The 22,771-nt window shown below is 41.3% G+C and overlaps 1 protein-coding gene across 5 annotated transcripts in view; it reads right to left on the bottom strand.

The window, feature by feature from the left end:
* Positions 1-22,771, bottom strand: part of LOC134349697 (copper-transporting ATPase 2-like) — a 142,582-nt gene that overhangs the window by 2,128 nt on the left and 117,683 nt on the right. For 4 of the 5 annotated variants that reach the window (XM_063054410.1, XM_063054411.1, XM_063054407.1 and 1 more), the window contains exons 14-21: positions 22,020-22,202; positions 21,695-21,820; positions 21,002-21,203; positions 20,160-20,306; positions 19,107-19,249; positions 9,773-9,976; positions 9,537-9,654; positions 4,775-4,877 (exon numbers count right to left, since the gene is read on the bottom strand). In XM_063054410.1, coding sequence (XP_062910480.1) covers positions 4,775-4,877; positions 9,537-9,654; positions 9,773-9,976; positions 19,107-19,249; positions 20,160-20,306; positions 21,002-21,203; positions 21,695-21,820; positions 22,020-22,202 — 1,226 coding nt within the window. The remainder of the gene's footprint in view (positions 1-4,774; positions 4,878-9,536; positions 9,655-9,772; positions 9,977-19,106; positions 19,250-20,159; positions 20,307-21,001; positions 21,204-21,694; positions 21,821-22,019; positions 22,203-22,771) is intronic. The other variant, XM_063054409.1, reaches the window with a different exon arrangement.

The raw sequence follows: 22,771 nt of genomic DNA, 5'->3' as shown, positions 1-22,771 counted from the left end.
GAAGACGATGCACGTGAGTTTCTCCCTCATGTGGAGGGGGTGATAACAGCTCTGGATGATGGCAAGGGAGGCAGTGTTAGGACAGATATTGTAGCTCCTACAGTTGCAGGGGTAAGTGCCAGGGGAGGGATCAGTGACCCAGGGATTTACAAATTGGTTTTAGAAATGCATGGGTAGTGAAGGTGTGTTCTGTGGTGGGATCGCATAGATGCTGGCAGAAATGATGAAGAATCATATGGTAGATGTGGAGGCTGATGGAGTCTGTCTCTACCTCCACTCTCCCATCCCCCAAGGTGACTTCATGTACCCATCACCCCTTCCTGACGTGGTTCCACCTACTGTCTCATCCAAAGCCCTCACCTCTGTATATTATCCTTCCTCTACACTCTCAGTCCTGATGCAGGGTCTCGACCCAGAACATCAGTAATCCCTCTGCCTCCAAAGATGCTGCTGACCCTCTGAGTTTCTCCACCAGCTTGCTTTTCGCTCAGTTGATAAATTTATATTTATTATGATAAGCAAAACATAATCCACAGGTTTTATTTTCCCTCAGTTCCATTGTATTTATACTTGTGATTTCTCCCACATTAAACACAATGGTATAACTTTAAGAACATGGAATGTGAGATGCATGCCAGGAAATCAATTTTAAAAAAGGAAAAGAAGAATTTGTCTTCTCAATGTGACAGCAAATCCATCAAATCTCTTTACAAGTCAATTTTTGCTCATGCTCACAGCACTGAATACATCTATATTTTATACTTGAGGGCTAAAATGCCTGTCACTGTAATGGTGATAATTTTTAATCTTTATTGTTAACAGTTTCAAATAACCTAATTATTTCAAAGTAGGATTTGTTGCATAAATTATCTATCCATCCTCATATCAGCAGGTTTAACGTCATTGGCATATGTTGTGAAATTTGTTAACTTTACGGCAGCAGTACAATGAAATAGATGATAAATAAATATAGAGAGAAATGCTAGCAGAAATAGTGAAGAATCATATGGTAGATGTGGAGTCTGTCTCTACCTCCACTCCCATCCCCCAAGGTGCCTCCACGTATCCATCATCCCTTCCTGACGTGATTCCACCTATCGCCTGCCAGCTCCTACCTCATCCAAACCCCTCACCTCTGCATATTATCCTTCCTCTACACTCCCAGTCCTGATGCAGGGTCTCAACCCAGAACATCAGTAAACCCTCTGCCTCCACAGATGCTGCTGACCTAAGCAGCAGTGGGCAAATTAAGTATATTAAGTAACATTAAGTATAAGCGGGAGGAGAAGATGGCGACGCAACGCAGCTCGCAGTGGCCACTCCGGTGGTGATGTCTGTTATTCGTCAAGTAGGGTGCCGTGCACAATCCTGATTTGACGGAGACGGACGTGAGAGCACAGAGGAACATCTGGTGAATCTTCTGAAATGCCTGCTTCGCTGCTGCTGCTACTGTGTGGTCCAGAACCTCTGGAGGAGAAGGCCCCGAGTCCTCGGCTTTGCTTGTTGCTCGGCGGCCGGGGCGGGGTCGAAGCTCTCAGCAGAGGATGGTGCTCGGAGAGGCTGTATCAGAGGGACTGGTCAGAGGCTCGAAGTTTTTGGACAGACTCAGAGTCGGCTGCAGTCGGGTGCTTCCAATGCATCAGCAAGTTGTCGGCGCTTGGAGGTTCATGGCAGGGAGAGTTTCTCCCTTCTGCCACCTGCGTTAGATGATGAGTCGATCGGGACTTTGAGACTATTTTTTAACCGTGCCCATGGTCTGCTCTTTATCAAATTATGATATTGCTTTGCACTGTTGTAACTATATGTTATAATTATGTAGTTTTGTCAGTTTTAGTCTTGGTTTGTCCTGTTTTTCTTGTGATATCATTCTGGAGGAACATTGTATCATTTTTTAAATGCATGCATTTCTAAATGACAATAAACGAGGACTGAGTGTCCTCATAATCTAATCTAATCTATATGTCTATTAAATAGCTAAGTTAAAATAAGTAGTGCAAAAAAAAATTTAAAAAGGCAGTGAGTAGTGTTCATGGGTTCAATGTCCACTTATAAATCGGATGGCAGGGGGAAGAAGCTGTTCTTGAACTGCTGAGTGTGTGCCTTCAGGCTCCTGTACCTCCTTCCTGATGGTAACAGTATGAAGAGGGTATGTCCTGGGTTGTGGAGATCCTTAATGATGGATGCCACCTTCCTAAGGGCCCACTCCTTGAAGATGTCTTGGATATTACAGTGGCCAATACTCATGATGAAACTGACTAGTTTTACATGTTTCTGCAACTTACTTTGATCTTGTGCATTAGCCCCTCCCCCCAATACCAGACGGTGATGTTCCAGTCAGAATGCTCTCTACAGTACATCTGTAGAAGTTTTTGAGTGTTTTAGTTGACAAACCAAATCTCCTCAAACTCCTAATGAAATATAGCCGCTGTCTTGCCTATATAGTTGCATCAAAATGTTGCATCCAGATTAGGTCCTCAGAGGAACTGACACTCGAAAACTTGAATTTGCTCACTCTCTCCGCTTCTGATTCTTCTATGAGGACTGGTGTATGTTCCCGCGTCTTACCCTTCCTGAAGTCCACAATCAGCTCTTTGGTCTTGCTGACGTTGAGTGCAAGGTTATTGCTGCAACACCACTCAACTAACTGGTATGTCTCACTCCTGTACACCCTCTCGTCACCATCTGAAATTCTGCCAACAATGGTTGTATCATCAGAACAGTTATAGATGCTGTTTGAGCTATGCCTAGCCACACAGTCCTGGCTGTAGAGAGAGTAGAGCAGTGGGCTAAGCACACATATTGTCAGTGAGGTGGAGATGTTATTTCCAATCCACACAGATTGTGGTCTTCTAATTAGGAAGTTGAGGATCCAGTTGCAGAGGGAGGGACACGGGCCTAGGTTCTGTAGCCTTTCGATCAGAACTATAGGAATGATGGTGTGAAATGCCGAGCTATAGTCAATAAACAGCATCCTGACGTAGGTACTTGAATTGTCCAAATGATCCAGGGTCGCGTGGTGGGCCATTGAGATTGCGTCCGCTGTAGACCTGTTGTGGCAAAAGGCAAATTTCACTGGGCCCAGGTACTTCCTGAGACAGATGTTAATTCCAGATATGACCAGCCTCTCAAAGCATTTTATCACCGTAGATGTGAGTGATACTGGACGATAGGCTGCTCTTCTTGGGCACTGGTGTAATTGTTGACCTTTTGAAGCAAGTGGGCACTTCCGACTGTAGTGAGAGATTGAAAACGTCTTTGAACACCCACCAGCTGGTTGGCACAGGTTTTCAGTGCCTTACCAAGTACTCCATTGGGCCCTGCTGCCTTGAGAGGGTTCACCCTCTTGAAAGACAGACTGACTGACTTCGTCCTCCGAAGCAGAGATCACAGGGTCAACAGATGCTGCGGGGATCCTCAGAGCATGATTCAACTGTAGCTTATTTCCACAATGTTATCTTGTACTTAGTAATGCCAGTCCATTACTGCTTGCAATGAAATAAATCAACATTTCAGTTTGATTGCAAAGTTTGTGAGGTGTTGTACTTTGATAGGATCAACCACGGTAGGTCTTACAGTGAATGGTAGGGTACTGAACATAGAACATAGAAACCTACGAAACATGACAGGCCCTTTGGCCCACAACGCTGTGTCGACCATGTAACCTACTCTAGAAACTGCCTGGAATTACCCTACCCTACCGCATAGCCCTCTGAAGAATCCTGTAGAACAAGGGATTGAGAATACTGATCCATAATTCATTGAAAGTGGTGTCACAGGTTGACAAGGTTGTAAAGAAATCTCTTAGCACATTGGCCTTCATAAATCTAAGTGTTGAGTACAGGAGATGGGATGTTATGGTGACGTTGTATAAGATGTTGGTAAGGCCTAGTTTGGAGTATTGTGTACAGTTTTGGTCATCTATCTACTATAAGGTTGAAAGAAGACAGAGAAAATTTACAAGGATGTTGCCGGATCAGGAGGACCTGAATTGTAAGGAAAGATTAAATAAGTTAGGAGTTTATTCCTTAGAATGTAGAAGACTGAGGGGAGATTTGATAGAGGTATACAAAATTATGAGGGATATAGATAGGGTAAATGCAAACTGGCTTTTTCCCCTGAAGTTGGGTGAGACTACAACTAAAGGTCATGGGTTAAGGGTGAAAATTGAAAAGCTTAAGGGAATAAAAAGGGTTGTGACAGTGTGAAACGAGCTGCCAGCACAAGTGGTGCAAACAAGCTCGATTTCAATGTTTAAGAGAAGTTTGGATTGGTACATGGATGGTAGAGGTATGAAGGGCTATGGTCCTGGTGCAGGTCTATGGGAGTAGGCTGATTAAACGGTTCAGAATGGACTAGATGGGCCAAAGGGCCTGTTTCTGTGCTGTATTCTTCTATGACACTGTAACAGTGCCAATGTGTTCTACCACCGGGACGGATAATGAAAGTCTATGATGTGATCAGGTGTGTCATAAATCCAGAGGGAGATCAAGAAGGACAAGGACAGAAGGACTAAGTGCTTCATGGTGAAGAGACATGCTCTCTGCATCTTTTATTAGATCACTTCAGAATTGTAGCCTCCAATTCCATATATAATGATTTATTATTGAATTAAAGGCGAAGCTGAGTTATCCACAACAACCTGTAATTCATCATTATCTTTCAAAATGCAAAAAAAGTATTTTTCAGCCTTTTTAAATTGTCAATTTGTTTGAGAAACAGCATATATTATTTCTTACTAGCTGACTGAACATTGTAAAATTGTTATGCTACTTACAGTTTTAACAATAATGAAGAAACGACCACAGAAACAGAGGAAGCAGCCATTGCAGCAGAACCCATCCATGGCTGTAAAACTAGGCCCAAAGGCAAAAACACACCTGGAAAATACATAGCATATTTGAAATGTAAAACAATGAATCATTAAGGAAGTTGCCCCCATTTTACACTGAAGTGAAATCTAGTCATATGCATACTAGCAGTTAACAACACAAATCGAAGGAAAGAGAAGCTCTCTGACTTCAAACCAAACATGGATTCCAGAGGCAGCTTTATTGTGCATCAACATAGGAAACATCGCTTACTTATCCGCAAGTGAAAAATCATAATCTTGACACCATTTTACTTAGTTACAGAATTATTCACAGGTTTTGCATATCGAAATGGTGGTCATCCATCGATGACAAGAAACCTGTGCGGGAGAGTTTTTAAAAGAGGAAAAGCCATTGCACTGGGGAAATAGATCTCAAAAGTCTGCTCCAGTGGTACAAACAAGTATCACAAACTGGGGTCTTCCTTGGTTGCAGTGGATGACCATACCATCTTCTAATCCTTGTCATGCCCTTCGCCCTCCAAGGAGCATCGCAATACCTCCTTCCTAGCTGTCGGATCTCACTGTAGGTCTCATCTGCCCAGTCTGCCAGAGCTGGCTTTGCATGCCAGGACAGGCATGTCCCTATCTCACCGGGATATGAGGCTGCCAGCCACCCTCACTTGGTTTAGCCCACCTGTCGAAGCAGTGTACTGGGACTTGCCTGTGGTCACGTGCAAACAGCTACTTGGAGCCACAGGTGAGAGCTAAGTATCCAGTGGGGACCAAAGGCGAGTGAGCTGCCCCCTTCACCAGGGGTGATTCACCTCCCTGGACACCCTGGGAGAGCTGCACATCACAATATATTGTTTCTATATTCTCTCTGTTAACATTCCTCAGCTGAAACATCTGTGGCAGTTCAACAAAATATTTTAATTCTTTACATTGCAAATGTGACAGAATGTTTAACTTGTTTGTTATACAAGTCACAAAATAAATATCATACACCATTGTATGCAATGATGAATATATTTTACAGCACTTAATAGAATTAATTACAATACTTCAATAATGCAAACACACTTTGAATTCCACTTCCAATTCCCATTGCGATATGTCAATCCATGGCCTCCTCTACTGTCGCAATGAGGCCGCACTCAGGTTGGAGAAACACTACCTTGCATTTCATCTGGGTAGCCTCCAACCTGACGGCATGAACATCGATTTCTCAAACTTCCTGTAATGGCTCCCCCCGACCCTTTCACCCTTCCCCATCCACGCTTCCCTCCCTCACCTTATCTCCTTGTCGGTCCAACACCTCCCTCTGGTGCTCCTTCCCCCTTTTCTTTCTTGCACAGCCTTCTATCCCCACCTATCGGGCTCCCCCTTCTCCAAACCCTTGTCTCTTTCACCAATCAACTTCCCAGCTATTTACTTCATCCCTCCCCCTCCCATTTTCACCAATCACCTTGTGTTTCTCTCTCTCTCCTCCCCCACCTTTTAAATCTACTTCTCATCTTTTTTTCTCCAGTCCTGCCAAAGGGTCTCAGCCCGAAATGTCAACTGCACTCTTTTCCATAGATGCTGCCTGGCCTGTTGAGTTCCTCCAGCATTTTATGTGTGTTGCTTGCATTTCCAGCATCTGCAGATTCTCTCTTGTTTTTAATTTCTTTCTCCCCATTATTTTATAATACAGAGAAACTCTTGCCTCCTTGTTAAAACTATCTCTAGAAGAAATCCATTCACATAGACGAATTATATAGGACTGATCATGTAAACTGTGGGTATTTTTATGTACTGGATCCAGTGTGTCCTCCATAACTCAGACATCTCCCTGCAAAAACTCATTTCAGGGAGGTAGCACCATCAATTTGCGGGACGTGGGATGTCTGCAATAGAGTAGCTCCTTAGCAGCTAGCCAGCTAGTTTAAATAACGTTAGCTATGCTAATGAATGAATGACACCTGTTAAACTCACCTTAACATGTCTTTTACAATCTTAAACCACTATGGGGGATAGAAAAGTCACTGTTGCAAACAGTGCAGTGAGCAACACTGTCATTATTTTTGACCCCTATTAGGCAGGGGTACACTTTAGTGTAGTCTGAGGTGATGTACGTTTTATATTTTCTTTTTTTGGAACACTCTGCCATGGAGCGTTCTTTCTCTCTCTCTCGCTCGCTCTCAAAAAAGAAATCGATATCCAGGATATTGTATATAATTTGCGGGCATCAGGGAGCCACTATCAATATGCGGGAGACTCCCAGAACTTCCGGGAGAGGTGGGATGTCTGATAACTCTCCGTCTCGAGATAATCAACTCTACTTGTTATGTCTGTACACATTTACATATAAATTAAAGCATGCACAAGGAAGATGGCTTTAACTGGTGTATTCACATTGAGGGGAGAAAGAGAGAGAGAGAGATAGCAATGCACATGTGTAGACAACAGCGCATGCACAGAGAGCAGATCATTACATAGTACTAAAGGGGGGGCATTACTCTGAAAGAAATAGATTCATACATTACACTTCATCCCTCTTTAGATTAATGCAACATAAAACTGTATATGTATAAAACATTCTGTTTCTCTTTCATAAACCTATATTCCAAATAAACATACTGTTTTTCTTCATGAATAGTCAGAATTCTTCTGACATATATTGTGATCCATTGTCACTCACAATTTGTTTGGGTAAGCCATTTCTAGCAAAGATAGGCCTCAGAGCAGAGACAGTCTTTGCTGAGATGGTTGACTTCAGTGGTATAACCTCCAGCCACTTTGAATAAGCATCCACAGCAATCAGAAACATGGAGTCCATGAATGGCCCAGCAAAGTCAATATGTACTTTTTGCCATGGTGAAGACGGTCACTCTCATGGGTGTAATGGTGCCTGTGGGGTACATTTTGAACTTTTTGGCATCCCAAATAGCTTTTGGACAAGTTTTCAATCTGTTTATCTATTCCGGGCCACCGCACATAGCTCCAGGTAAGACTCTTCATCTTGACTGTATCCAGGTGTCTTCATGCAGATTCTCTAACACTCTGGTGCATAGTTTCAAGGGAACTACATCATGACATACCGACAGTTGGTCTTGTCTCGCTGAGAACTCTCGAATCATAGGGTTACCATGAGCTGACCATCCTTACATGGTGATTTCAAAGGCTTTTGACAATGTTGGGTTATTCCTTGTTTCCGGTTGTATTTCAGAATTTACCAGCAACTGGTAATGCAGTGTGGAAAACTTCTGCTGGATCACAGTATGAAGACTTTTCTGTGGTTGCCAAGAACGGAAGATGTGTCAAGCCATCAGCATTGCTGTGTTATTTGGTACCCTTGAACTCTATGTCATAAGAGTGGGTTCCCAGGAATAATGCCCAACGTTGTAACCGGGTAGCAGTCATCACTGGAATTCCTTCCTGGGATTGAAAATGGACACAAGGGACCGGTGGTCTGTCATTAGTGTAAACATTTGTCCGTAGAGGTAGTGGTGAAACTTTTTTTATTCCTCATACCAGTCTCTTGGTCGATCTGTGCGTAGTTGCATTGTGTTTGTCAGTGATCTTGAAGCAAATGCAATAGGGCATTCAGATCCATCTTTCATAATGTGTGATGAAAAATGGCTCCAATGCCCTAAGGGGATGCATTGTACACCAGTCTGATGGGCAGGGGGATGGGTCATAATGGGGGAGCAGTTCATCGGATGTTATTAGTCTCTTTGTTTCCTTGAACACTTTTTCACATCTTTCTGATCATTCTCTCTTTGCTCCTGTCTGTAGCAGTGCATTCAAAGGATGCAATGTTTGGGAAAACTGGTGGTAGTAGTTTACATTGGCCCAAGTATGACCTGAGTTGTGAGACATTTTCTGGTTTGGGTGCCTGTAGCACTGCTTCAATCTTCTCCTGTGACTTATGTAAGCCATGCATGACTATGACATGTCCACAATATGAGATTTCATTCTTGAAAAACTCACATTTTTCTGTCTTTGCATGCAGACTATACTCATTCAGCCTGGTAAACACTTTACCAAGGTTCTGGAGGTGCTTCCCATCATTTTTATCAGACACGATGATGTCATCAAGGTAACATTGTGTTCCTGGGATATCTTGGAGCACTTGGTCCATTGCTCGTTGCCAAATTGCTGGAACTGATGCGACACCAAAGACGAGACGATTGTACCGGAGCAGTCTCTTGTGAGTGCTGATTGCGAAGAACTTCCTGCTTGACTACTCAGTCTCCATTTGCAGATAGGCTTGTGACAAGACAATCTTTGAAAACCTCTCCCTGCCTGCTAAAGATGCAAAAATGTCTTTTATTCGTGGCAGAGGATACTACACAATATGCAGCACTGCATATGGTTTTGCAGGGGTTACTAAGTTGCATAAGAGACTGTACATTCTTGGGCGCATTAAGCTAAGAAGCGTAGGGGCTTTCTTTTGCTCTTCCACATTGTTCACGTTACAATACAGTTCCACCTTCTCGATATACAACTCCCAGCCTTCATTAGTGCTATCAAATTCATCAACTTTTCCTACTGAAGCCATCAGCACATTATTTTGGAGTTCAATGTAGGTTCAATGCTCTGTTAACTTTTCACTGGTTCCTATCCCAGTTTCCTCCCATTTATAGCTTGAGCAGCCTTTGAATGTACAAAGTTATTAATTGCTTATAAGATGAACAAGTCATTAAAATAAAGGAGTAATATGTAAAGAAGAACCTCTACTCACCAGCAGCAATAGGAATTCCTACCAGGTTATAAATTAAGGCAAATATAAAATTTATTCTAATTCGACGAACTGTCTTTTTTGATAAATCGATACTAGCCACAACATCCAGGAGGTCATTCTGGGGGCAAAAGACAGGACGCGTATCACTACAAATTACAAAAGAGGTAAAGATAATGAAAATTAAAAAAAAACTATTCAAATATTGTATGCATGCTGCTTATTGAACATTTGCTCACCCTAATAAGTACAACATCCGCTGCTTCAATTGCCACGTCCGTGCCTGTTCCAATGGCGATTCCCACATCAGCTTTAGCCAAGGCAGGTGAATCATTCACCCCATCTCCAACCATTGCAACTACTTTACCCCGATCCTGAAGCTCCTGAACTTTGGCTACTTTATGTGAGGGAAGAACTTCTGCAAACACCTTCTTGATGCCAACCTTAAAGAATGAATAAAAAATGGGAAAGAACAGAGAAATACATTTTTAGCCATAAATAAAATATTTATCTTTATATTTTGTGAATTATGCCCTTAAACCCAGTAAATAGGTTTGTGATTTTCCAAATATGTACAATTACAGTACTGTGCAAATGTCTTAGGTATATATATCTATATCTCTATATTTATATCTATATCTCTCTATATATATCTTTCTATATATATACCTATATATCTATCTCTATTTATCTCTCTAGGGTGCCTTAGACTTTCGCACAATACTGTTTTGTCTACACGGAGCAGAGAACAAGTTTGTAAATCTGGCAGGAGCAAAGAATATTGGGAATGACGAGGGTGAAGCGCCATGGGAGGCGTATTGGACAGGTGGCAGACAAGGTGTGCCAAGGGTGGGGGATGGCGTGGGTGCAGACATACCCAGCCCTGAAACACCAGGTAAGGTCATTTGATTCCAAACAATAAGCTTATTGATCTATACAGAATGTCTCTCTGTTGCAACCCATTCCCTCACCTCTCCCTTCCCTTTTTCCAAATCATGATTCTCCACTCCCTGCAGCCTTCCCACTCAAAGTCCACAGAAGAGACTCAGATCAGAATCAGGTTTATCAGCACTCACATGTGTCAAGAAATTTGTTTTTATTTTCTTTGCAGCAGTAGTATACAAGACCATAAGACTATAAGGTATAGGAGCAGAATTAGGCCATTTGTTCCATCGAGTCTGCTCTGCCATTTCATCGTGGCTAATCCAATTTTCCTCTCAGCCATGATCTCCAGCCTTCCTGCTGTATCCCTTCATGCCCTGAACAATCAAGAATCTGTCAACCTCTGCCTTAAATATAGATAAAGACTTGGCCTCCACAGCTTCCTATGGCAACAAATTCCACAGACTCACCACTCTGGCTAAAGAAATTCCATAGGTTTCAATGAGGTCACCCTTATTCTTCCGAATTCTAGTCAATACGGGCCCAGAGCCATCAAATGCTCTTCATATGACAAGCCCTTCAATCCAGGAATGTTCGTGGTCTTCTGCTGCTGTAGCCCCTCCACTTTAAGGTTCGATGTGTTGTGCTGTGTGCTCAGAGATGCTCTTCTGCACACCACAGTTATAACTCATGGTTTATTGAGTTACTATCACCTTCCTGTCAACCTGAACCAGTCTGGCCATTCTCCTCTGACCTCTCTCATTAACAAGGCATTTTTGTCCACACAATTGCCACTCACGGGATTTTTTTTTTGTTTTTTGCACCATTCTCTGTAAACTCTACAGACTGTTGTGCATGAAAACCCCAGGAGGTCAGCAGTTTCTAAGATACTCAAACCACCCTGTTTAGCACCAACAACCATTCCACAGTCAAAGTCACTTAGATCACATTTCTTCCCCACTCTGATGTTTGCTTTGAATATCAACTGAGCCTCTTGACCACATCTGCATGCTTTTATGCACTGGGTTGCTGGCTGATTAGATATTTGCATTAACAAGCAGGTGTACAGGTATACCTAATAAAGTGGCACTGAATGTACTATGCTGCCTTGCTTTAAGCACCACTTCCTTGGGAAAATAACTATGTGTTTTCATCTGGTGTATGTCACTCGTGATCTTACATACCTCTATCAGGTGACCCCTTAATCTCCTCTGTTCTAGTCTATACAACTTCTTATAACTTAGGGTCATAAATCATCCTGGTAAATCTTTCCTCTGCGCTCTTTCTAGTTTATTAACACACTTCCTATAATGGAGTGACTAGAACTGTCCACAATACCACTAGTGAGCCCTTGCCATCATCTTGTATAACGGCAACATGACTTCCCAACTTGTATACTCAATGCCCTGACTGATGAAGACCAGCATGCCATATGCCAGCTTCACCACCCTATCAACCTGTGAGTCTGCTTTCAGGGAGCTATGCATTTGCATTCCTAGGTCCCTCTGTTTATAATGCACCCCAGGACCCTGTACTGTATAGATCCTGGTTTGAGTTGGATTTCATTTGGTACCTAACTTGTATCATTCCTACTTGGAGGTAATAGGCTTTGAGCCGAGCCATGGGGTGATGGCATTCTCAAAGTTCAAAAATTTAAAGTATACACTTCACCATATACAACCCTGAGATTCATTTTCTTGCAGGCATACTCAATAAATCAAATAACCATAACAGATCAATGAAACACCGCACCAACTGGGTGTACAACTAGTGTGCCAAAGACAACAAACTTCACAAGTACATAAAGAAATAAATAATAATAATAATAGATAAATAAGCAATAAATATCAAGACCATGAGATGAAGAGTCCTTGAAAGTGAGTCCATATGTTGTGAGAACATTTCAGTGATGGGGCAAGTGAAGTTATCCCCTTTCAGCATCTTTGTTTTGTGGCTGCCTGTAAGGAAATGAATCTCAAGGTTGTATAATGTATTCATACTTTGATAATAAATGTACTTTCAACTTTGACTTCCCCTTCCTGAAGTCTACAATCAATGCTTTGGTCTTCACGGCTCAACCAGTTGATCTGTCTCGCTCCCGTACGCCTCCTCGTCGCCACCTGTAGATGCTGTTTGAACTGTACCTAACCGGACAGTCGTGGGGTAGAGAGAGTAGAGCAGCAGGCTAAGCATGCGTCTTGGATGTGCACCAGTGTTGACTGTCAGCGAGGTGGAGATGTTATTTCCAATCCGCGCAGTCTGTGGTCTCCCATTGAGGAAGTCAAGGATCCCGTTGCAGGGGGAGGTATAGAGGCCCAGGTTTTGGAGCTTGTTGATTTGAACTGAGGATATAATTGTGTTGAACGCTGATCTGTAATCAATAAACAATAGCCTGACATAGGTAATACTATTGTCCAAGTGATCCAGATGAGCGCAGAGCCAGTGAGATTGCATCCACTATAAACCTATTGTGGTGACTGGCAATTTGCTGTGGGTCCTGGTCCTTGATTAGTTGGGAGCTGAATTAACCATGACCACCTCTCAAAGCACTTTATCATAGTAGATGCAAATGCAATTGAAAGAGAGGCATTGAGGCATCTCACCCTGCTCTTCTCGGGCACTATATGATTGTAGCCCTTTTGAAGCAGGTGGGAAACTCCAACTGCAGCAGTGAGAGATTAAAGATGTCCTTGAACACTCCTGCCAGTTGATTGGCGTAGGTTTTCAGAGCCCTGCCAGGTACACCATCGGGACCTGACGCCTTGCAAGGGTTCACCCTCTTGAAAGATGTTCTGACATCGGTCTCTAAGACAGAGCTCACAGAGGCCTGGAAGCAATAGATTTTACATTTTTCCCCCATGTTCATCAATTTATTTGTGCTGCCACCTTCAGGGGTGTTTGGATTTGTACATCAGAGTCCCTCTATTTCTCAATATGCTCTAGGCCCTATCAATCATTGTGCATATTCAACAACTATTTGTTCTCCCAGTGTGAAATATTACTGTTCAACGGAGGTCAAATCTAGAAAAGTAGAAACATATAGCTCATAGTCATGGAGCAATAGAGCACAGAAACAGGCCCTTCAGCCCTTCTAGTCCATGCCAAGCTTTTCCCCTGCCTACTCCTATATACCCACACCAGAATTATAGCTCTCTCATCCACGTATCTATCCAAACTTCTCTCACATGCTGCGATTGAATCTACGAACACTTTCAAGCACTCCACATCCCATGGTCTGTATTATTTACTTATTTATTATATTATTATTTGTTCTTTTGCACATTGGCTGCTAGTCAGTCTTCTTTGCAGTGTGTATTTTCATTGATTCAATTGTATTTCTTTGTTCTACTCTGAATACCTGCAAGAAGATGAATCTCAGGATAGTATTGGTGTCAGATACATATTTTCATAATAAGTTTACTTAAAACTTTGTATCTGCCATGTCTGCTGGCAGATCGTTCCACATTCGCACCATCCTCCGAGTGAAACAATTTTCCCTCAGGTTTCCCTTAAACATTTCACCTTTCACCAGAAACCTATGATCTCTAGTTTTAGTTTCAGCCAATCTCAGGGGGAAAAGCCTGTATGTATTTACCGTCTATACCCTGATCATTTTGTATACCTCTATAAGATCTCACTTCATCCTCCCACACTCCAGGGAATACAGTCATAAGCTATTCAGCTATTCCCAATAACTCAGATCCTCAAGTCCCAGCAACATCCATGTAAATTTTCTCAGCATTCTTTCAAGCTTATTGATATACTTCCTGTACATACAGTACTGTGTAAAAGTCTTTGGCTATGTTATGTTTTCATTCTATGAAATTAATAAAAAGATTGAAAAAGAAAGATTTTTCAGCAGTACTGCAGTAATTTTATGTATTGCACTATAATACATAAATGATTCAATAATAAGCATACAGTTTTAGATACAACTGAGGGGGAGGAACTACCAGTGGGGAGCCACAGTGGTCAGGTCTCTGGGAGTTATATATAGACCCTCAAACAGGAGTAGGGATATGGTCTACAAATAACAACAACAGGAGATAGAAAATGGATGTCAAAAAGGTATTGTTACAATAGTCATGGGGGATTTCAATATGCAGATAGATTGGAAAAATCAGGTTGGTGCTGGATTCCAAGAGTGTGAATTTCTAGAATGACTATGAGATAACGTTTTAGAGCAGCTCGTGGTTGAGCCCACTAGCAGATCAGCTATTCTGGATTGGGTGTTATGCAATGAACTGTAATTGATTATGATCAAATTCACCCTGAAATTTGAGAAGGATAAGTCAGATGTATCAGTATTACAATGGAGTAAAGGAAATTACAGAGGCATGTGAAAGGAGTTGGTCAGAATTGATTGGAAATGAACACTGGCAGGGATGACTCCAGGGCAGCAATGACTAGAATTTCTGGAAGCAATTTGGAAGGCACAGGATATATGCATCCCAAAAATTATTCTAAAGGCAAGATGGCACAACCATAGCTAACAAGAGAAGTCAAAACCAACTTAAAAGCCAAAGAGACAGGATATAACAAAACAAAAATTAGTTGGAAGGTAGAGGATTGAGAACCTTTTAAAAACCCAACAGAAGGCAACTAAAAAAAAATCATTAAGGTAAAGATGGAATACGAAAGTAAACTAGCCAATAATATTAAAGAGGATACCAAAAGTTTCTTCAAATACTTAAAGTGTAAAAGAGAAATCAGAATGGATATCAGACTGCTGGAAAAGGATGCTGGAGAGGTAGTAATGGGGGACAACAAAATGGCAGACAAACTGACTAAGTATTTTGCATCACTGTGGAGGACACTAGCAATATGGTGGAATTTCCAGGTATCAGGGGTCATCAAGTGTATGAAGTTACCATTACTAGGGAGAAAATCCTTGTGAAACTGGAAGGTCTGAAGGTAGATAAGTCACCTGGACCAGATGGTGTACACCCCCAGCATTCTGAAGGTGATCGTTGAAGGGATTGTGGAGGCATTAGTAACGATCTTTCAAGAATTACTGGATTCCGGAATGGTTCCAGAAGACTGAAAAATTGCAAATGTCACTCCACTCTTCAAGAAGGGAGTGAGGCAGAACACAGGAAATTAGAGGCCAGTTAGTCTGACCTCAGTAGTTGGGAAGATATTGGATTTGATTGTTAAGGAAGTGGTTTTGGGGTACTTGGAGGCACATGATAAAATAGGCCATTGTCAGAAAAGTTTACTCGAGGGAAAATTTTGCCTGACAAATCTGTTGGAATTCTTTGAGGAAATAGGAATCAGGAGAGACAAATGAGAATCGGTTGATGTAGTGTACTTGGATTTTCAGAAGACCTTTGACAAGGTGCCATACGTGAGGCTGCTTAACAAGCTACGAGCCCATGGTATTACAAGAAGGATTCTAGCACGGATAAAGCAGTGGCTCATTGGCAGCAGGCAAAGAGTGGGAATGAAGGGAGCCTTTTCTGGTTGGCTGCTGGTGACTACTGATGTTCCACAGGGGTCTCTGTTGGGACCGATTCTTTTTATGTTATATGTCAATGATTTGGTTGGTGGAATTGATCACTCTGTTGCACATTTTGCAGACAATACAAAGATAGGTGGAGTGGCAAGTAGTTTGAAGGAAATGGGCTATAGAAGGACTTAGACAGATCAGGAGAATGGACAGAGAAGTGGCAGATGGAATACAGTGTCAGGAAGTGTAGGGTCATGCACTTTGGTAGAAGAAATAAAAAGGTAGACAATTTTCTTAATGAAGAGAAAATCCAAAAATTTGAGGTGCAAAGGGTCTTGAGAGTCCTTGTGCAGGATTCCCTAAAGGATCATTTGCAGGTTGAGTCTGTGGTGTGGAAGGCAAATGCGATGTTAGAACTCATTTCAAGAGGACTAGAGTACAAAAGCAAGTCTGTAATGTTGAGTCTTTATAAAGCGCTGGCGAGGCCTCCCTTGGAGTATTGAGAGCGGTTTTGGGCCCTTTATCTTAGTGCTGAAACTGGAGAGGGTTCAAAAATTACCATGAACATTATTTAGGCACGTGGATGAAAGAAAAATGGACAGCTATGCGGGAGGGAAAGTTAGCTTCATCTTGGCGCAGGTTAAAAGTTCAGCGAATCCTCATGGGCCTAAGGGCCTGTACTGTGCTGCACTGTTTTATGTTCTACATTCTATAGGTTTAAGATCAGGAGCAACAGATTTAAGAACGTCAGAGGCATCTTCTTCATGCAAAGGGTGGTGCACGTTTGGAATGAGCTATGAGTAATAGTGATTGTGTACATTAGCAACATTTAAAAGTTATCTAGATACAGTAAGTACATAGATTAGAGCATAGGATATGCTCTTTGGGTGACTTCCCTGTTTTACTGCCTGCCTGTTGCTTTTGCATGGAGCATTCAACAGTATGACACAGGTACAGGGCTTTGGCCCATGATGTCTGTGCAAAGCATTCTAGACACCTGTCCTACAAGATATGCCTTGGAAATCTCCCATAACCTTTTGCTCTCCCACCTTATAACTATGCCCTCTAGTGTCTGACATTTCCACCCTATGAAAAAAGACTTACCATATCTATGCCTCCTATAAATTGATATAGTGTACTTTTTTCAGTTTGTCCTTCAGCCTCTGAAACTTTACAACAGTGATTAAAAATTAGAAGCACAAGTAAGACACAAAATGCTGGAGGAACTCAGCAGGTGAGGCTGCATCTGCAGGAAATGAATAAACAGTGGAAGTTTTGTATTTATAATCATCTTTATTCTGATTCTGTCCTGATGGTGCATCTCAGCCTGAAATGTCTCTTGACTGTTTGTTTCCCTCCATAGATGCTGCCTGAATTGCTGAGTTCCTCCAGCACTTTACGTATCCTGCTTAAGATTTGCAGCACCTGCAGCAATCTCTTTCATCTTTTATTCTGTACGATCTACATTTCAATTGGACTTGCTTAAAGATAAACTTATTATCATCAGTCCCTACTTGCAGCCTCTTGAACTGGAACCTCCTCAACCTCAGGCATGCTGGCAGATTAGTGGAAGAGAGCAAGACACACAAAATGCTCGGATTTCCAGCATCGGCAGGTTTTCTACTCGTTAGTGGAAGTGATCCTGCTTGGTAAGTCTCAGCTCTAACAGTGGGATGGCCCATCACTCAATGCCACTGGATAAGGTGTCTGTGTGAGAATGTCCTAACCCCCTCACTGCTCTGCCTCTGCATTTGAGTGGTCTCCCTCTCCCTCAAGGCTGCTGGAGTTCTGCGATTTATGGATTGGACCGGACTCTTTTCGAGTTTATGTCTTTTACATTCTGTGTTTTTGCTAGCTCTTTCTTGTTTCCATCAGAATAATTTAAATTTGGCATGATCTGTAAGGTTTTTTTGTGTATGGGGGGGGTAAGAGTTTGGGTTTGATGTTCTCACATTTTGCCAGGTTTGTTTTTCTGGGGGGCAGGGGGCGGGTTGATGCTCTTTTTACCATAGCACAATTTAAATTTGGCGCGATCTTTAAGTGTTTTATTGTACAGGGATTTGGGGTTTGATGCTCTAACAGTTTGTCCAATTAGTTTTTTCTGCATGGGGTGGGGGGGAGCTGATGCTCTTGTTCCCATTGCATAATGTAAATTTTTTTGTGTGGGGAGGGTTGAACGACCTCCTTGCTTTTCTTTGCTTCATGGCTATCTGGTGAAGACGAATCTCAGAGTTATATAGTGCATACACACTTCGATAATAAATGAACCTTTCAACCTTTTTAACCTATTGCATTTGTATTTCAAGATAAAAGATGAAGTCAATGCATCAGGTTATTCTTTAGTGCTCAGAGACAATTCTAATCAACATATCAACAGACCTTTATTGTTAAGCTAATTCCTTGGCTACATAGTAGGATGGGGTGCTTTGAGAATTGAAGAAAGTCAGAGAACTGCAGATGCTGAAAATCTGAAATAAAAAGTGGAGAGTGCTGAGAACACTCGGTTCAAGCAGATCTATGAAAAGAGAAACTGAGTTAAGATTGAGAAAGAGAGAAAGCAAGTAGCATGGCACTTGAACTTTCCTTCCCATAAAGACCTGTCTGTCCTTTTCCTTTTCCACTGCTGCGATGAGGCCAAGCTGGAAAAAGATTACCTTTTATTCCATGTGAGTAGCCGACAGCCCAGTGGTATGAATATTGAACCTTCCAATTTCAGTTAAGTCATGTCCCTGGAGTTCTTTTCACATTCTTTCTGGGCCACCTGTTCTCGCTCCCTTTGTTCAACTTCCACAGTTCCTTGTGCCCATCACCCCAACATCTATCCTCCTGGGTTTCTTCTCCCTGGTCTACCCTCCATATATCCTCCACCATCTAGATCCTTCTGACCATCATTCCCCACATCACCTGGTTCAACTTAGCAGCAACTGACTCACCCCACCCTCTCAGAGTTTTATACCTGCTATCTTCCCTCCAAATGACCCAAAATGTTGTCTAGCTCTTCATCCCCACAGATGTTGCCTGACCTGTTGAGTTCCCTCGGCCACTGAGTTTTGTGCTAAACCTTTCTAGAGATAGCCACCTATCTTCTCAGATAAAATTCTTGTGCAGAAATCAAGAATTGGGATTTAAATATATCTCATTTTCTGGACCAAAGGGCATATTCCTGTGCTGTACTGTTTTATAATTAATTAAAAGCAAGGCACTCTGTATGTGAGGAGCAATGAGATATTATTGACAGGTACCTGGCTGGCAATTGCTGCTGCCGTTTTGCAGTTGTCCCCTGTTAGGAGCACCACATTCACTCCCATACTTTGCAAGGTGCACACAACCAGGGCTGCTTCGGGTTTGACAGTATCTGCAATCGCAATCATCCCACAGAGTGTACCTTTCCAGAAAGAACACAGTTGATACCCCATGGAAATATAACAAAAATACAGACACAAACTTTCAAACTTTATACTGACCCAAAGTGATTTAAACTTGTATGGATTCAGGAAGTGGCTCAATATTAGTCATCATCTTTTACTGATTTATTACTCCTGTCAAATTGGGATAATAACTGACTCATTTTACACACACATACACACAGTGGCCACTTTATTACATTCAGGATGTATCTAATAAAGTGGTCACTGAGTACACACAGAATATTTTAAACTCAGTACAACCATAAACTCCTCAGTCTCTATCAAGTCCCAACATATTTTATTTAAAATTTCTAGTTTATTTTAAACTTCCTTTTTTTCCCCCACTCTCTTTTTTGGACTCATTTCACATGAACCTTCCCAGTATTAGCAGTTTCTGAATTCTTTTGTGAAACTTTCTTTGCTCATTTATCCAATAATGACTCCCTGAACTCAGTCCCATGAGTAGTGCAGTAAAAGCAATTCTACACCCCCCCCCAACAGGGGCTATTGCTGTGTCTGATCCCTTAAACCTGTCAGTTCTCCCAGGCCTGGAAGTGGTGAATGTGGGTTCGATTTCAACATTTAGGAGAAATTTGGATAGCTACATGCATGAGAGGGGTATGGATGGGCTATGGTCTTGGTGCAGATCGATGGGACTAGGCAGACAAACAGTTTGCACAGATGAGATGGTCTGAAGGGCCTGTTTCTGTGCTGTACTTCATGACCATGAGCTTAAATGAAATTATTCGAGATGTGTCAAATAAATTTTGCCTAACTCGTCTACTCGTGTAGTTGGAATTGTTGCCATTCCTTTTGCATTATAACTTGTAATCACAATCATGTTCTGCTCTAAATTAACTATTGCAGCTCCATGGTTGGATTGATTACCATCGATTGCTACCAGCACTGCAGTCTGTCCTTTTGTTTCATGATTAATCATAGCCTCATCAACGTCAATTCCAACATGTAATCCATTACGCATCATCCACTCCCGGTTTCCAATTGACACAGAATAGACCTGGGAAGCCACTGCACCTAAAGATGACAAAAAGTTTAATTCATTCCTTCATTACACACCAAGTCGTATCATTGTGATCTTTAAGTGACATTTCAGTCAAAAGAATGTCCAAAAAGTGCTAAGGAAGACAGGTATTCAGTAATATGGAGAAGAGTTAGAATGCTGCTCTCCTTGCATTATAAACACAAGAGATTCTGCAGATGCTGGAAATCCAGAGTAACACACACAAAATGCTGGAAGAACTCAGCAGGTCAGGCAGCACCTATGGAAAGGAATAAAGAGATGACATTTTGGGCTAAGACCCTTCATCAGGACCTCTCATGAGTCTTGAAATATCTCGGCCCAAAATGTTGACTGTTTGTTCACTTTCATAGGTGCTGTCTGACCTGCTGAACTCCTCCAGCAATCCGTGTGTGTTGCACCTCTATGTACAGTATTTCCTTCCTGATTTTTTCTGAGAAGTTTCAACAACCTTTTGGGCTTTAGTATAAAATAATGGACCCTTTCTCATATCACATATTCTTATGGGCTCGACAATCACAAAGATCATTATTTTAAACCAGAGGCTTTCACTGGCAAAAACGAAGTTGCAATAGTTTCACTATAATAAAATTAATTTAGTTTTTAATATTATTATCCACCTTTCACTGGTGCCATGAATCTGACTTCATCCTAAAAGAAAGTATTGCAAATTTAGGAGTAAAATAATTACCTTCTCCTTCAGTAATCTGTGAGAACGGTGTGGCAGGTGAGTCATTAAACTGCACTAAATGTGTGCTTTCTTCCCCTTGTTTGTTGAGAGTTCGTTCACTTTCCATCAACACTGTTTCAATATTGGTAACTTTGCAGCTAATGCCACAGCCTGGAACAGACTGAAAGTCTGTACAGTACCCAAGCACATCTGTCCCAAGTTCCTGAAATTGACAGAAAAACTTTACTGTAATACAAGTTGATGTTAAATCCATATAGCCGTTGCTGGAAATCTGAAATAAAACAGAAAATGATGGAGAAACTAACTAAGGTGGTTCAGGAAAAGTATAAGTGAAGAAATAAATTTCATGGTGGCCTACTATGGGAAATGAAAACTAAATATATTCCCTGAATAGCAAAACTTTGACAAGGCCCAAGAAAAGATTTAAAAAATGATTGTTGGTCCATAAATCCTGAATGGATGTAGAAATGCCAATGTGTTTAAAACACACAGGTGTTGAACATAAGTGTAAGGAAACGTTGCTGAATTTGTAAATCCTATGAGTTCAGCCTGATCTGAAGTATTCCATGCAATTCAGGGTAATTCAGTATAAGAAAATATTAGTACTACTTATAGGATATTAGAACTAGATCTGAAATTAGCCAATGTAGTTAGGACAAAAGGTTTGAAAATTTGAAGTTACAAGTTACTCACACTTCCTGGTAGAACTGAGGGTGGAAAGGCAGGAACAGAGATTGGTGGTGGTAGGAAGATGGAGTGGGAGAAGACTTTTGTTTTTTTTTGGTTTTTTTGAAAGCTGAGTTCTGGTATTATCTTCACCTTTACAAGAGAATGGTTGAAAAAGAGAAGATAGCTAATATGTTACTTTACAGAATATTTAAAATAACATTGGATCAACATTTTCATAGATATTCCTGCCACTAATCTGTGGTCAAGTGTATCATTGTGAAATCCAAAAAAGGATTTTATAGGTCTATTTAAAATTAGTGGCAGCTTTGAGGGAATGTCTGTGACTTACTTCTTTACAATATTTAGTGATGGCATTTCCAAGAGGATGTTCACTGCTGGCTTCTGCAGTGCCAACAACTGCAATCAGTTTCTTCAGTGGCAGTTCAGCTAGATCTCTCAGTACGAGAACCCTCATTACCTTTGGAACACCATGTGTAATTGTACCAGTCTTGTCAAACATCACCACTTTTATCTAGAGACATAATAGCTGTATTCAGTACAGCACAATAAGTTCACAAATACAAGTTATAATTTTTATCAATTTCAATTTCCAGCCTCTCCTCTAAAGTATAAGAATACTAAACCATGTAACAAGATTAGATGATAAAAAATTAAATTCTATCTTGTACATATAAGTAACTCAGTCAGCACCCCCAGACATAGTAAAGAAATCATTGCTGCTTTGACAACTCAAAGAACCAAGCTCTATTTAAAACTGAATAGGATTCTGCAAATAGATCTTATAAACCATCACTATAAAAGTCATGATGAATTAGAACGTTGAAGCTGGCCAAGAATGGCAGTAATAGGAAGTGTCATATGATTTCTGATTTAACAGAGTCAAAGAGTCGTACAATATAGAAACAAGACCTTTGACCCACCATATCCAAGCTGACCATCATTGAATTTGATTTATTATTGTCACATATACCAACATACAGTGAAAAACTTCTCCTGCAAACCATCCATACAAATCAATTCATTAATATTATACATTTAAGTAAACAATAAGAGAGTGCAGAATCAAGTGTTACAGTCACG

This window comes from Mobula hypostoma, chromosome 7 (assembly GCF_963921235.1).
Source record: "Mobula hypostoma chromosome 7, sMobHyp1.1, whole genome shotgun sequence".
NCBI classification, from domain to species: domain Eukaryota; kingdom Metazoa; phylum Chordata; class Chondrichthyes; order Myliobatiformes; family Myliobatidae; genus Mobula; species Mobula hypostoma.
Note: the sequence above shows the minus strand (reverse complement) of the source record. Positions and strands in the feature narration are given on the sequence as shown.